General features: G+C 39.6%; 1 protein-coding gene across 1 annotated transcript in view; it reads right to left on the bottom strand.

Moving 5' to 3' along the window:
- tm9sf4 (transmembrane 9 superfamily protein member 4) overlaps window positions 1-12,042 on the bottom strand; it is a 28,375-nt gene extending 16,333 nt beyond the window's left edge. Inside the window, exons 1-2 of the mRNA XM_063015161.1 lie at window positions 12,003-12,042; window positions 6,103-6,210 (exon numbers count right to left, since the gene is read on the bottom strand). Of these exons, the coding sequence (XP_062871231.1) occupies window positions 6,103-6,210; window positions 12,003-12,035 (141 nt within the window). The 5' untranslated portion in view covers window positions 12,036-12,042. The remainder of the gene's footprint in view (window positions 1-6,102; window positions 6,211-12,002) is intronic.
- Window positions 12,043-14,048: the final 2,006 nt, after the last annotated feature.

The following is a 14,048-nucleotide window of genomic DNA, read 5'->3' as shown; positions in this document are numbered from 1 at the left end:
TGGTTAGGGACCACTGACCTAGGTGACCCGGGGACGCTTTTAAACTGAAACTGGGGTGCTGTCCTTAATTTTGTTTGGGTTAATTGCCATATTGGCAACACATTGGCTATTTTATCATAGACACTTTCTTTTTAGATCCTTACTATTAGAAATTTATTAAAAACATGTGAAAATAAATAGTAAAAAATAAATATAAAAAATAATAGTAAAAAATATGCTCAGATAATTTGTTTAAAATTTAGACTTTCTAAAAAGTTAAGAATTTTAGATGGAGAAATCTTCTTTTATGTTCTCAACCCTGTAAAAATGGTCTCTGATGGCTGAAACTGCAGGACATTCTAATAAAATGTGTTTGATTGTTTGGGATGTACCACAGAATTGACAGAACCTTCTGTCATTAAAGCTGCAGCTTCACAACTTATGGAACTTCCAAAAACGTGGACCCATCTGCTCTGGTGATTAATATTTTAACTCTGTAAACCTACATTCAGATTATTAATTTTGGAACCTGCTGGCTGAAGAAAAGTATCTAACCATACCACATATTTGAAAGCATTTTTGTATTAACCTACTTAAGTGAATTCCTTTTTACATAGGTAAAACATTTATATATATATATATATATATATATATACAGGGGTTGGACAATGAAACTTAAACACCTGGTTTTAGACCACAATAATTTATTAGTATGGTGTAGGGCCTCCTTTTGCGGCCAACACAGCGTCAATTCTTCTTGGAAATGACATATACAAGTCCTGCACAGTGGTCAGAGGGATTTTAAGCCATTCTTCTTGCAGGATAGTGGCCAGGTCACTACGTGATGCTGGTGGAGGAAAACGCTTCTCCAAAACACCCCAAAGTGGCTCAATAATATTTAGATCTGGTGACTGTGCAGGCCATGGGAGATGTTCAACTTCACTTTCATGTTCATCAAACCAATCTTTCACCAGTCTTGCTGTGTGTATTGGTGCATTGTCATCCTGATACACGGCACCGCCTTCAGGATACAATGTTTGAACCATTGGATGCACATGGTCCTGCAGAATGGTTCGGTAGTCCTTGGCAGTGACGCGCCCATCTAGCACAAGTATTGGGCCAAGGGAATGCCATGATATGGCAGCCCAAACCATCACTGATCCACCCCCATGCTTCACTCTGGGCATGCAACAGTCTGGGTGGTACGCTTCTTTGGGGCTTCTCCACACCGTAACTCTCCCGGATGTGGGGAAAACAGTAAAGGTGGACTCATCAGAGAACAATACATGTTTCACATTGTCCACAGCCCAAGATTTGCGCTCCTTGCACCATTGAAACCGACGTTTGGCATTGGCACGAGTGACCAAAGGTTTGGCTATAGCAGCCCGGCCGTGTATATTGACCCTGTGGAGCTCCCGACGGACAGTTCTGGTGGAAACAGGAGAGTTGAGGTGCACATTTAATTCTGCCGTGATTTGGGCAGCCGTGGTTTTATGTTTTTTGGATACAATCCGGGTTAGCACCCGAACATCCCTTTCAGACAGCTTCCTCTTGCGTCCACAGTTAATCCTGTTGGATGTGGTTTGTCCTTCTTGGTGGTATGCTGACAATACCCTGGATACCGTGGCTCTTGATACATCACAAAGACTTGCTGTCTTGGTCACAGATGCGCCAGCAAGACGTGCACCAACAATTTGTCCTCTTTTGAACTCTGGTATGTCACCCATAATGTTGTGTGCATTGCAATATTTTGAGCAAAACTGTGCTCTTACCCTGCTAATTGAACATTCACACTCTGCTCTTACTGGTGCAATGTGCAATTAATGAAGATTGGCCACCAGACTGGTCCAATTTAGCCATGAAACCTATATATATACCTGTATATATATATACGTATATATACAGTGTAGGGCTGGGCGATATGGATCAAAAATTATATCTCGATATTTTTTAGCTGAATGGCGATATACGATATATATCTCGATATTTTTTCATCCCATAAGGTAATAACAACAAGACACTTCTGAGACAAAGCTACATGTTTCAAATTTTTTACAGGCACTTTTATTAATATTCATGCTGGGAAGCTTCACACAAGAACTATTTTTCCTTAAGAAAAAAAATAACTATTGTAAGAAAAAGTTTGTTTTCTAACATCTCACCTGTTGTGTAATGTGAATTACAAATATATTGTCTGGCCCTTTAAGAATGTTAAGCGTACTATAGGGCGCAGGGAGCGAGTGTGTAGGGAAGATAACAGAAATTGACCGTTTCCGGCTGCGCTTGTGTGAGCTTTCGTGTTTTGCACTGAGCTTGTGTGACATTAAAAGTAGCGTTCTCGTTAAACCCCCCCTCACGTTTGGACTTTATACATTATTTTACATCAGTCGCCACAACATTAACATTTACATTAATATTTTCTTTTACCATATAGAACTCAGTTCTGTAATACAGGCAGAACTAATCATTAATGTTACTGTGTAACTATTACAATATATAATGCATTTTAATCTGCTTCATGCACTTAATTATTATTTAACAGCTTTATTTGTTGTTTAATTGCTGTTTGCTCCTTGTTAGTTCATGCAATTTTATAAATTTTTGGATGTTTATTGGCCGAGAACAAGAAATACTATAATAGAAGATAAATAAATAAATGAGTCTCGGACGTCGGGATATCATCCAGTATAAACTAACGTGCATGTCAGCCCGTGCATGCGCTTGTATGTTTATATTGGTTTTTGAAACGAATAACGACTCGTTTTCTTGTTTTTCAACTTTGGGATTTGAAGTGAAAAACGAATGGTACACGGAGCTGGAAGATTTTGTCTGGACTTGTTTTCGGCTTTCTCTACAGAATACATTATTCTGCTGCTTATCTGACACTTTGAATCCGAACCATCTCCAAATAATTGAGCCATTATTTTTCTTTTTAGTAAGCAGCTCCTCCTCGATAGCTTCTGTCATGTCTATCAGTCTCCATGCTATCGCTGTCTGCAGGACTTACTGAAGCGGTGGGGAGGGGGGAGTTGTGTTCAGTGAGGGAGAGAGGCGGGGCAGTTGAACATGTGCAGAGACAAACTGGGAGAAGAGAAAGACGAACTGTCGGATCTAATTGGAACGCAACATCTATATCGATATAAGCGATATTGTCTTATCTTATATCGCGTATGAAATTATATCGATATATTATAAAATCTCGATATATCGCCCAGCCCTAATACAGTGTATCACAAAAGTGAGTACACCCCTCACATTTCTGCAAATATTTCATTATATCTTTTTATGGGACAACACTATAGACATGAAACTTGGATATAACTTAGAGTAGTCAGTGTACAGCTTGTATAGCAGTGTAGATTTACTGTCTTCTGAAAATAACTCAACACACAGCCATTAATGTCTAAATAGCTGGCAACATAAGTGAGTACACCCCACAGTGAACATGTCCAAATTGTGCCCAAATGTGTCGTTGTCCCTCCCTGGTGTCATGTGTCAAGGTCCCAGGTGTAAATGGGGAGCAGGGCTGTTAAATTTGGTGTTTTGGGTACAATTCTCTCATACTGGCCACTGGATATTCAACATGGCACCTCATGGCAAAGAACTCTCTGAGGATGTGAGAAATAGAATTGTTGCTCTCCACAAAGATGGCCTGGGCTATAAGAAGATTGCTAACACCCTGAAACTGAGCTACAGCATGGTGGCCAAGGTCATACAGCGGTTTTCCAGGACAGGTTCCACTCGGAACAGGCTTCGCCAGGGTCGACCAAAGAAGTTGAGTCCACGTGTTCGGCGTCATATCCAGAGGTTGGCTTTAAAAAATAGACACATGAGTGCTGCCAGCATTGCTGCAGAGGTTGAAGACGTGGGAGGTCAGCCTGTCAGTGCTCAGACCATACGCCGCTCACTGCATCAACTCGGTCTGCATGGTCGTCATCCCAGAAGGAAGCTGACGCACAAGAAAGCCCGCAAACAGTTTGCTGAAGACAAGCAGTCCAAGAACATGGATTACTGGAATGCCCTGTGGTCTGACGAGACCAAGATAAACTTGTTTGGCTCAGATGGTGTCCAGCATGTGTGGCGGCGCCCTGGTGAGAAGTACCAAGACAACTGTATCTTGCCTACAGTCAAGCATGGTGGTGGTAGCATCATGGTCTTGGGCTGCATGAGTGTTGCTGGCACTGGGGAGCTGCAGTTCATTGAGGGAAACATGAATTCCAACATGTACTGTGACATTCTAAAACAGAGCATGATCCCCTCCCTTCGAAAACTGTGAAGGTGATGGACTAAACCCAATTGAGCACCTGTGGCGCATCCTCAAGTGGAAGGTGGAGGAGTTCAAGGTGTCTAACATCCACCAGCTCCGTGATGTCATCATGGAGGAGTGGAAGAGGATTCCAGTAGCAACCTGTGCAGCTCTGGTGAATTCCATGCCCAGGAGGGTTAAGGCAGTGCTGGATAATAATGGTGGTCAGACAAAATATTGACACTTTGGGCACAATTTGGACATGTTCACTGTGGGGTGTACTCACTTATGTTGCCAGCTATTTAGACATTAATGGCTGTGTGTTGAGTTATTTTCAGAAGACAGTAAATCTACACTGCTATACAAGCTGTACACTGACTACTCTAAGTTATATCCAAGTTTCATGTCTATAGTGTTGTCCCATGAAAAGATATAATGAAATATTAGCAGAAATGTGAGGGGTGTACTCACTTTTGTGATACACTGTATATATATATTAGGGCTGTCGAAGTTAACGCGATAATAACGCATTAACGCAATCTCAATTTAACGCGATTAAAAAAAATAGTGCCGTTAACGCAAATTCTAGTTCATGTTGAGACTTGACTGGTAGAACCAACGTTTTAATGTCGGACTTGCCACCGTTGTTTATTTGCGGTTTGTTAAAATAATATAACTGAGCGTCGTAGGGATGCACTTGCATAATAAAGAAATAAATACACGGTATATTCACAAGTTGTCGGCAGCAAAACACTTCATTAACTTAATCTGTTACGGCACTGAATACCGGAGTCAAGCACGCTAGTCCATGAACTATGGAAGCCCCAAAAGGGTCAAAACACACTCACTTCGTGTAGAAACGTCCACTTTTCACATTTCACTTAAAAAACCTTGTTTTCTATAACATTTACACAGATTTTATTTAATGCGATTAATCGCGATTAACTATATGAAATTCTGAGATTAATCGCGATTAAAAATTTTAATCGTTTGACAGCCCTAATATATATATATATATATAGTTTCTGCATGTCTCCCTCTTTTTCTCCCTTTTAGTGTGTCCAATTGCCTGATTACGTCATGCTTTCTCTCCACCAATGCCGATCCCCGCTCTGATTGAGGAGAACGAAGCTAACCCACGCCCACTCAGACAAGTGGGCCGCAGCCGTATGCATCTCGTCACCTACACTTTGATGAGTGCAGTGCAGATCAGCACTGTGTACAGAGAGACACACCCTGACAGCACTCTTTTCCCATCTCTGTGCAGATGCCATCAATCAGCAGGCAGAGGTCGTAATTGCATTAGTTATGAGAGAATCCCAATCCGTTTTTTAATATCCCACCCCTATCTGAACAACAGGCCAATCGTTGTTCATGAGGCTGCTCAGTCCAGCCGGCAGGCAGAGCTGAGACTCGATACGATGTTTTTACCGCTGTGCCACCTAAGCGGCTAATGCGGATCATCTTAATTTAGGTCACTGAGGTGCTTTTTAAAATGGTTTACTTAAAAAGAACACACACGCAAGCATTTAAAAAGCAATAAGCATCATTATCATCATATTGCTTTGCACTCTTTGTAGTGTCTTGCAGTACGCTACTGACCTTAGTCTTTTATCTACACTGTTTTGACTCACATCTGTGCACTCTTGTGTTTATGTTCTCTCCAGTTACTGCACTAGTATAATGGCAAAGTTTAACTGCATTTTTTACTACACTGGCCAATAATATTAACATGCAACCATATATAAAGGAATATTTCTGATCATATTGCCCTAATTTGCTTAGTATATTGCAGGCTTATTAAAATACAACAATGGTCTGCAAAATGTCTTCTCTTCTCTTAAACAATAATAATGTACAAATGTATTCACCCATACCTTGATCTCGACAGGGTCGTTAAGATGGAAATCAATGGGTGCTACACCGGGCACGTAAAACGGCTTGACCAAAGGCAGTATTGAAAGCAGTAGCACGATCCGCGTCTCCTGCAGAACAAACAAAGCAACAGACAATTATTGATTTCAAGATGTTTGTTTGTTTATTAGGATTTTAAAAGTCATGTTTTACACTTTGGTTACATCCATGACAGGAACGGTAGTTACTCATTACACAAGATTCATCAGTTCACAAGGTTATATCAAACACAGTCATGGACAATTTTGTATCTCTAATTCACCTCACTTGCATGTCTTTGGACTGTAGGAGGAAACCAGAGCTCCCGGAGGAAACCCACGCGAACTCCACACAGAAAGGACCCAGACTGTGGCAACAGTTTGGGGAAAGACCTTTCCTGTTTTAGCATGACTGCTTTCCTGTGCACGAAGCAAAGTTCATAATGACAAGGTTTGAGAAATCTAGTGTGGTGAAACCCCAGTGGTCAGTACAGTTCCAGCAGAGTTCTAACACCAACCCCACTAAACACGTTTAAGAGGAATTGAAACGTCAATTATGAGTCAGGTCTTACTGGCAACATCACTGACTGACCTAACAAATGCTTTTTATACACACATTCCAACAGACACACTTAAATTTTACCCTGCGTTCACACTGGCAGCAACTTTTCGTCTCTTATCTGCCATTGCTGATTGCTCATCACCCTGCGCTTACACCAGCAGCTTCATCATGGCCTGTGAGCATTTCCAAACCCGATGACCTATTACCATTGAGGTTTTCACTGACGCCAAGCAAAAAATAAAGAAAGAAAGAAATAAAATACAAATAGGTAAAAAAAATTGATAAAAAAAATAGAAATATGTCAACAAAACTGTTTGTTCATTGGGATCGCTGCTGTCTATTAAGGCTGCCGCGATTGGTCGACCTAGTCCATGATTTAGCGTCGACGTCAATATTTTAAATCGATGCATCGTTTTTAAAACTGTTGATAAATGATCCTTTTAAATTTCTACAACGTTTCCATTCATATAACCGTTCATATGATTTCCCTCAACACTACTTGCTGTGTGCATGACCCGAGTCGTATTTGGTCCGGTCACTGGTTGGCGGCATTAAACGCCGTCTTAAAAAATGCAGTCGGAGAGCTTTCAAAGAAAAGCTACAAGTTTTCCAAGACCCAAATCATCAAAAGTTTGGGAATACAAAGGTGGTTTGTACACTGTGCAAAGCCTTGATGGTATATCACAGCAGCACTAGCGCGATGTTGCACGTGTATATCGTTTCATTAAGCTTCTTAATCGTGGAGATCTTGGAATACCGTATTTCTTAGAGAGTTCAGTTAGGGCGCATTTTTACTTCTATATTGTTTCATTAAGCTTCTTAATCGCGGAGATCTTGGAATACCGTATTCCTTAGGGAGTTCAGTTAGACTGCCGCGAACTTTGGGCTCACGATTTTTGCAGTTGCCGCAGTGATCAAAGCACAAAAAGCTTCTCATATGACACGCTTACCACTTTGTTTACATCGCTTGGAATTTTGAGTGAATGTGTAGGTTAGAATCTGGGCTCATTCTGTCGTTACTGTACGTTGGACTTAATGAGACGTGCCTACATCTAACTACACATCTAACACACACACACGCGCGCGCTGCTCCGGTTTATCTTCACTGTGAGGCTCTTTTTAAGTTTATTTATTTTATTGACTGCTAATCGATAGAAAAATAGTCGTTAGTGGCAACCCTACTGTCTATTTGCGACAATCACTGTGACAAGGAGTTTCTCTAGCATCTCTAGTAGGTACAATTATTTACAAACCAAAAAAAGAAGTGTACCATTTCACGGGGGCAGAGATAAGTGCACACCTTCCTGCTCAATGCTCAGTTCCTATTGGTAATCACTATATTGCTTTGCTCCTATTTTTGCATAAAGTTTACTCAAGTTTGTTGCGTCAACGACTCTTTACATTGCGCCACTGTTTGTACTGCCTTCTGTCAACAACTATAGCCAGCTTTAACTAAAAATGACACCCAGCCATTTTGTCAAAATGAACACAAGCAAACACTTCAGTATGTATATTTGCATACATGGGCACAACTATACCACTAATCAAACGAAAAGCTGTGCAGCACGTTGAGTGATTCACGACTGCATATTGTAAAAGAATCACTTCAGATTCAGAGGAGTTGATCTGTGCACATACAGTACAAAGTTAAGCCACAACCATACACTTAATATGCTGTCAAAAAAGCTCACTAAATCACCAAAACACATCAGAAGAAGTCCTGTGATAACTGGAACCAGGAGGTCTTTCAACTTCTGTATAGTGTGAAGTGGACCCGCAAGTAAACGATCTGCATGTGCCTGGCCATCCACATAATTTTGTCAGACCAATCTGCCCTTTTCCACTGCTCTCATGTCTAGTTCCAATACAGTAGACCCTTGACTTATAAATTTAATTGGTTCCAAAGGGCTGTTTTTAAGTCAAAATGTTCATTAGTTAAACCTATTTTTCTCATAAGAAATCATGTAAATAGAATTAATCCATGCCAGACCTCCCAAACATCTTAAAGCAGCCTAGCTACCACTACATAGTGCTGGGCGGTATGATGGTACATTCAGTATACCGGCTTTGATTCCTCATTCGGGATGGATTTTTTAAATACCGCCATACCGTAGCATAGTTCATACAGCTGTAGGCTTCAGTAGGCAGCAAATCATATAATATCATTCGCCACTTAAAGCGCTATGGAGCTATAGATACAGCTTGCTTGTTAACCAGGCAGCGTTAACATGACAGTTTTAACAGATGAGAGAGGATTTCTCGATAAGGTGAAAAAAATAATAATAAAAACAGATGGAGGGTAAAGAGAGGAAGACCAAATATGCACCGGAAGAACCGGTCAAAAAAATTAGGCGTGTCGGCAGTTTAGAACAGATTAAAACATTATATACTGTATGGTTTGTCAAGCCACGGCTGTTGCAAACAACGACATTACGAATGCAGTAACAATCCACACAGCTTTCAGAGCAATAATTAAAACAGTGGGTTCCATGTATGTCTTACGAGACGAAAATACTTCAGGTCAGCTGCTAAGCCAACGTTATAAGCAAACTGGAAGCAGAGATATATAAAGACGTCCACTTTTTTACAACAGACCTGTGGTCAAGTTGTACAATAGAGTTTGAAAATGTCATTTTATATGTTAAAGGGAGAGCTAAGTTTAATTGTACAATACTTAAATATTAAATAAACAATAAAAACTGTATTCATTGCAACTGCTTCACGCGTACTGATTCCTCATATATTGTGTCATTTTGTGGGGCAAACCAAAGCTTATAGCACTCAAAACTAGAGATGGACCGATCGGGGTTTTTGGCACCGATTACGATCTACGATCTCCTTTCAGGGACATTGGCCGATAGCCGATTCCGATCGGGGGGGGGGGATTAGCAGTAAATAAACTTAAAAAGAGCCTCACCGTAAAGATAAACCGGAGCAGCGCGCGTGTGTGTGTGTGCCTTTAGAAGAGACGCAGTTACAGAGTTACAGACACGCAGAGTTCACAGTATCGCTATAAGTGATTCATTGATTCATGAGTTGATTCGTTTTTATGTGAAGCGTAAGTTTCTCTTCTCAGTTATCTCTCCGTGTTTACTGTTATTAATTAAATGTTGTGGTTTTAAATAAACACCAGCTACTACAGAACATTTTGTGTGACTCTTACATTAAAAAGCTTAATTAAAAAGCTTAATTAAACTGCTATTACCACAGATCTGTAACCGAGTCAGACTCGTTCCGTCTAAGGAGCTAAAAGTTTTCTAAAAGTTCAGCAGATGATCCTGAACTAACGAATTTGGTAATGAATAAACTTTTGCCTCGGATTGGCTCTGTAACGTCTTCTGTTCTCATCTACATCACAAGTAAGAACCGCTTACGATTTACCAAAGTGAACCAGGAGTTTATATAACGTGCTGATAGAATCGACTCAGATGTGACCGGGTTGAATGATCTTTTTAAAGTAAATATTACAATCAGCAAAATTACATCGTAAGAGCTTTCACGATGGTTTCTGTACGATTGTTGATGAATGGTGATGTGATGGTTGGTGCTTTGTAGCTCAAAGTCTGGATCAATCCACTGAGCTGTTAACTTAACATGATCTTTATATATCACACGATCGGATCGGCTACTTTTAGGAAATATCGCCGATCGCCGATAGCATATTTTGATGAAAAATCGGCCGATACCGATTCGTAGCCGATCGATCGTCCCATCTCTACTCAAAACCTTTATTATATACATGGTGAAATTAAAACTTTTCATATTCTATGTACTTATGACAGTAGAATAAACAACAGACACACACCGATCAGCCATAACATTAAAACCACCTCCTTGTTTCTACACTCACTGTCCATTTTATCAGCTCCACTTACCATGTAGAAGCACTTTGTAGTTCTACAATTACTGACTGTAGTCCATCTGTTTCTCTACATACTTTTTTAGCCTGCTTTTACCATGTTCTTTAATGGTCAGGACCCCCACAGGACCACCACAGAGCAGGTATTATTTAGGTGGTGGATGATTCTCAGCACTGCAGTGACAATGACATGGTGGTGGTGTGTTAGTGTGTGTTGTGCTGGTATGAGTGGATCAGACACAGCAGCGCTGCTGGAGTTTTTGAATACTTAATGTCCACTCTATAAGACACTCATACCTAGTTGGTCCACCTTGTAGATGTAGAGTCAGAGACGATCGCTCGTCTATTGCTGCTGTTTGAGTTGGTCATCTTTGAGTCCTTCATCACAGGGCACTGTTGGCTGGATGTTTTTGGTTGGTGGACTATTCTCAGTCCAGCAGTGACACTGAGGTTTTTAAAAACTCCAGCAGCACTGCTGTGTCTTATCCACTCATACCAGCAACTAACACACCACCATCATGTCAGTGTCACTGCAGTGCTGAGAATGATCCACCACCCAAATAATACCTGCTCTGTAGTGGTCCTGTGGAGAGTCCTGATCATTGAAGAACAGGGTGAAAGTGGGCTAATAAAGTATGCAGAGAAACAGATGGACTACAGTCAGTAATTGTAGAACTATATGGTAAAATGGACAGTGAGGTGGTTTTAATGTTATGGCTGATCGGTGTATAAAAGTCCCAGCCCTAAAGCGACATAGGAGCTACAACATATGCTAAATTATGAGGAAATTATTGTCCTCACTCATGTTCGCTTTGACAGAATGGATACTTAAAAAACGAACGGCTCCAAACTACCTTTTTGACCATTATTATGCAAACGCGTTGGGTTTATTCGCAGGAATCTGATCATATAATCTGACACCAAGTACACTTGCTTTCAGACAATATAATATTGAATAATCTCACACAGTATAACGAGTTATGATGTTATTAGAGCACATCGGACACCAAGTCTCAGCTCGTATCAGTGTGTTTACGTGGAGGAATCAGAGTCAGGAAGTTTTCAGTGCAGCACAAATAACCGGATGAATGAATGCATAAACAAACGCCTGCATATTAGATATGGCAGTATTTAAAATCAAATAAAAGAGCCAATGTGATGTACAACAAACACTATACACAAATAACACACAATGCTAATCAGCTCAGTTAACAAATCCAATAAGTGCTATCGGAATTAGCATGACAACCCATATAAAAAAAAAAAAGCTACGTTAGCAAACTGGCTAATTATCTCACTCGCTAAAAGCAGAAGGCTAACTAGCGCGACCTGTTCAAGTAACAACAGACATTTAAAACGCATAAACAGCGTGTTTTTAATATTATGAGACAGAATTTTAATATTTTAATAATTAAACGTTTTACAGTTTACTAAACAAAACACCAAGCTTTAGCTTCCACTTACCATCGCGGCCGCCATGTTGAATACACGTGTCATTCGAGACGTCACCGGAAACGCTTTCTAGCAGCAATGAAGTCTGCACCAACACCAACATACACCGATCAGCCATAATATCAGCTCCACTTACCATATAGAAGCACTTTGTAGTTCTACAATTACTAACTGTAGTCCATCTGTCTACTCCCATCTGACAGACAAGTAGCACATGTGTACTTCATTATACAATAATAAGTAAAACATACTTGCACATCACTTTAGAAGCACAGTTCTTTCACCTATTCTGACGTATAATCTGTAAATATACTTTCAAATATATATTCTATATAAGAGTCATTCTATAATTTGGGGTACATTCCATGTCCAATGATAATAATTATATTTTTAAACTATTTTCTTTAAAAATGTCATATTTTACCTATTAATAGAAAACATGTTGTAATATCACAAAAACATGATGTGCATCCTATGCTTCATTTAGCTTGAAATTTGTCATGATGTTCCTAAATGAGCAGTTTTTGCTGTGTCCATTTTTTAAGTTGAGGGTGCCTTGGTTTCAAAATAATGAATAAAATCATTAAGGGCAACAACATCTATTTTTTTATTTATTTCAAAAGTTTAAATACTAAAGAAAAATAATATTTTTTAAATTGAGTTCCTCTTTTAAATAATTTAAATATCTTTATTTATTAATGTCCGCAAAAGTTCTGTCAACTATGTTACTAACAGAACTCCACTCAGCAACTCAAAAATGGTTTGTTCTAAAACTACAGTATGTGACCAGCATTACATGATATCATTTTTCTCTGTGGAGGGTATATTGAACAAACTGTGGTGAATGTCCTCTTATTTTTTACAATATTTTATCTATAATAGAACATTGTCAATGAGTATATTAATTGACCGTCAACTATGTTACATACATTGTTATGGTTAAATTTTTTTAAATAATTTTAATTCAAATGTATGTTCAAATTAGACATTACTCTGTTCAAGAAATGACATGTGGTCAGCCAGGCAAGGTCTACCACTGAAGTTATGGGTCAAAATAGGGAAATTGTCAACTATGTTACCTGTCAACTAAGTTACCTAGTAGTCTACATCTACTGTCCCTTTAAATAAAAAATAAAAAATAATAATGTTTAAGCTTTGCAAATACTGGATATGTTACACTAAAGGAATATATTAACTTGAACCACTGATTGCTCTATTGAGAGAGAACATGTTTTTGTACTTTTTTGGTGATGTGAAATGTACCCCAAATTATAGAATGACCCATAAATACACCACGGTGGCTAAGTGGGTAGCACTGTCGCTTCACAGCAAGAAGGTCCTGGGTTCGATCCCCGGGGTGGGGCGGTCCGGATCCTTTCTGTGTGGAGTTTGCATGTTCTCCCCGTGTCCGCGTGGGTTTCCTCCGGGTGCTCCGGTTTCCTCCCACAGTCCAAAGACATGCCGCTAGGCTAATTGGAGACACTGAATTGTCCTATAGTTACCTAGCCGCTGGGATGCACAGACCAGTGCATTGTAGTGCAGGTCCCAAGCCCGGATAAATAGGGAAGAAGCCGACCCCGCAACCGAAAAATGGGACAAAGGCTGAGGAACATGGCACGTGCACAGACATTTTTGGGTGCAGGTGCTCAAGCCAAAAAAAAAAGGGCACCCATTGCCAAAATTATTAATAAAATTAAAAAGAAAAACACAGTAGGATATTTAACTTATATATTTATTTTTGTTAACACAATCAATACACATCTAATCAAATAACTCAAATTATCAAATTGCATAAATAAATGAAAAACAGGCAAAAACAAGGCCATATTGTGCACGCTTTTTCAAAACCAAACAACTGATACTGATACATCTCCCTCATTTGCTTTACTGGTAGATGGCCTAATCCAGGATAAAAGAGAGCTGCTACCCTGAGCTGCTTGCTGTAGTTCCTTTTCTTTCTGCTTTTGTAACCTATCTTTTCTTGGCATTATGCTGCAAAATTTGTAAATTAGATAAAATAATGTTGTGCATTACACTAATAATATACCATTACTAGTA

Source organism: Trichomycterus rosablanca, chromosome 19 (genome assembly GCF_030014385.1).
Source record: "Trichomycterus rosablanca isolate fTriRos1 chromosome 19, fTriRos1.hap1, whole genome shotgun sequence".
Taxonomy (NCBI): Eukaryota; Metazoa; Chordata; class Actinopteri; order Siluriformes; family Trichomycteridae; genus Trichomycterus; species Trichomycterus rosablanca.
The sequence above is the reverse complement of the archived record's forward strand: the minus strand, read 5'-3'. Positions and strand labels throughout refer to the sequence as shown.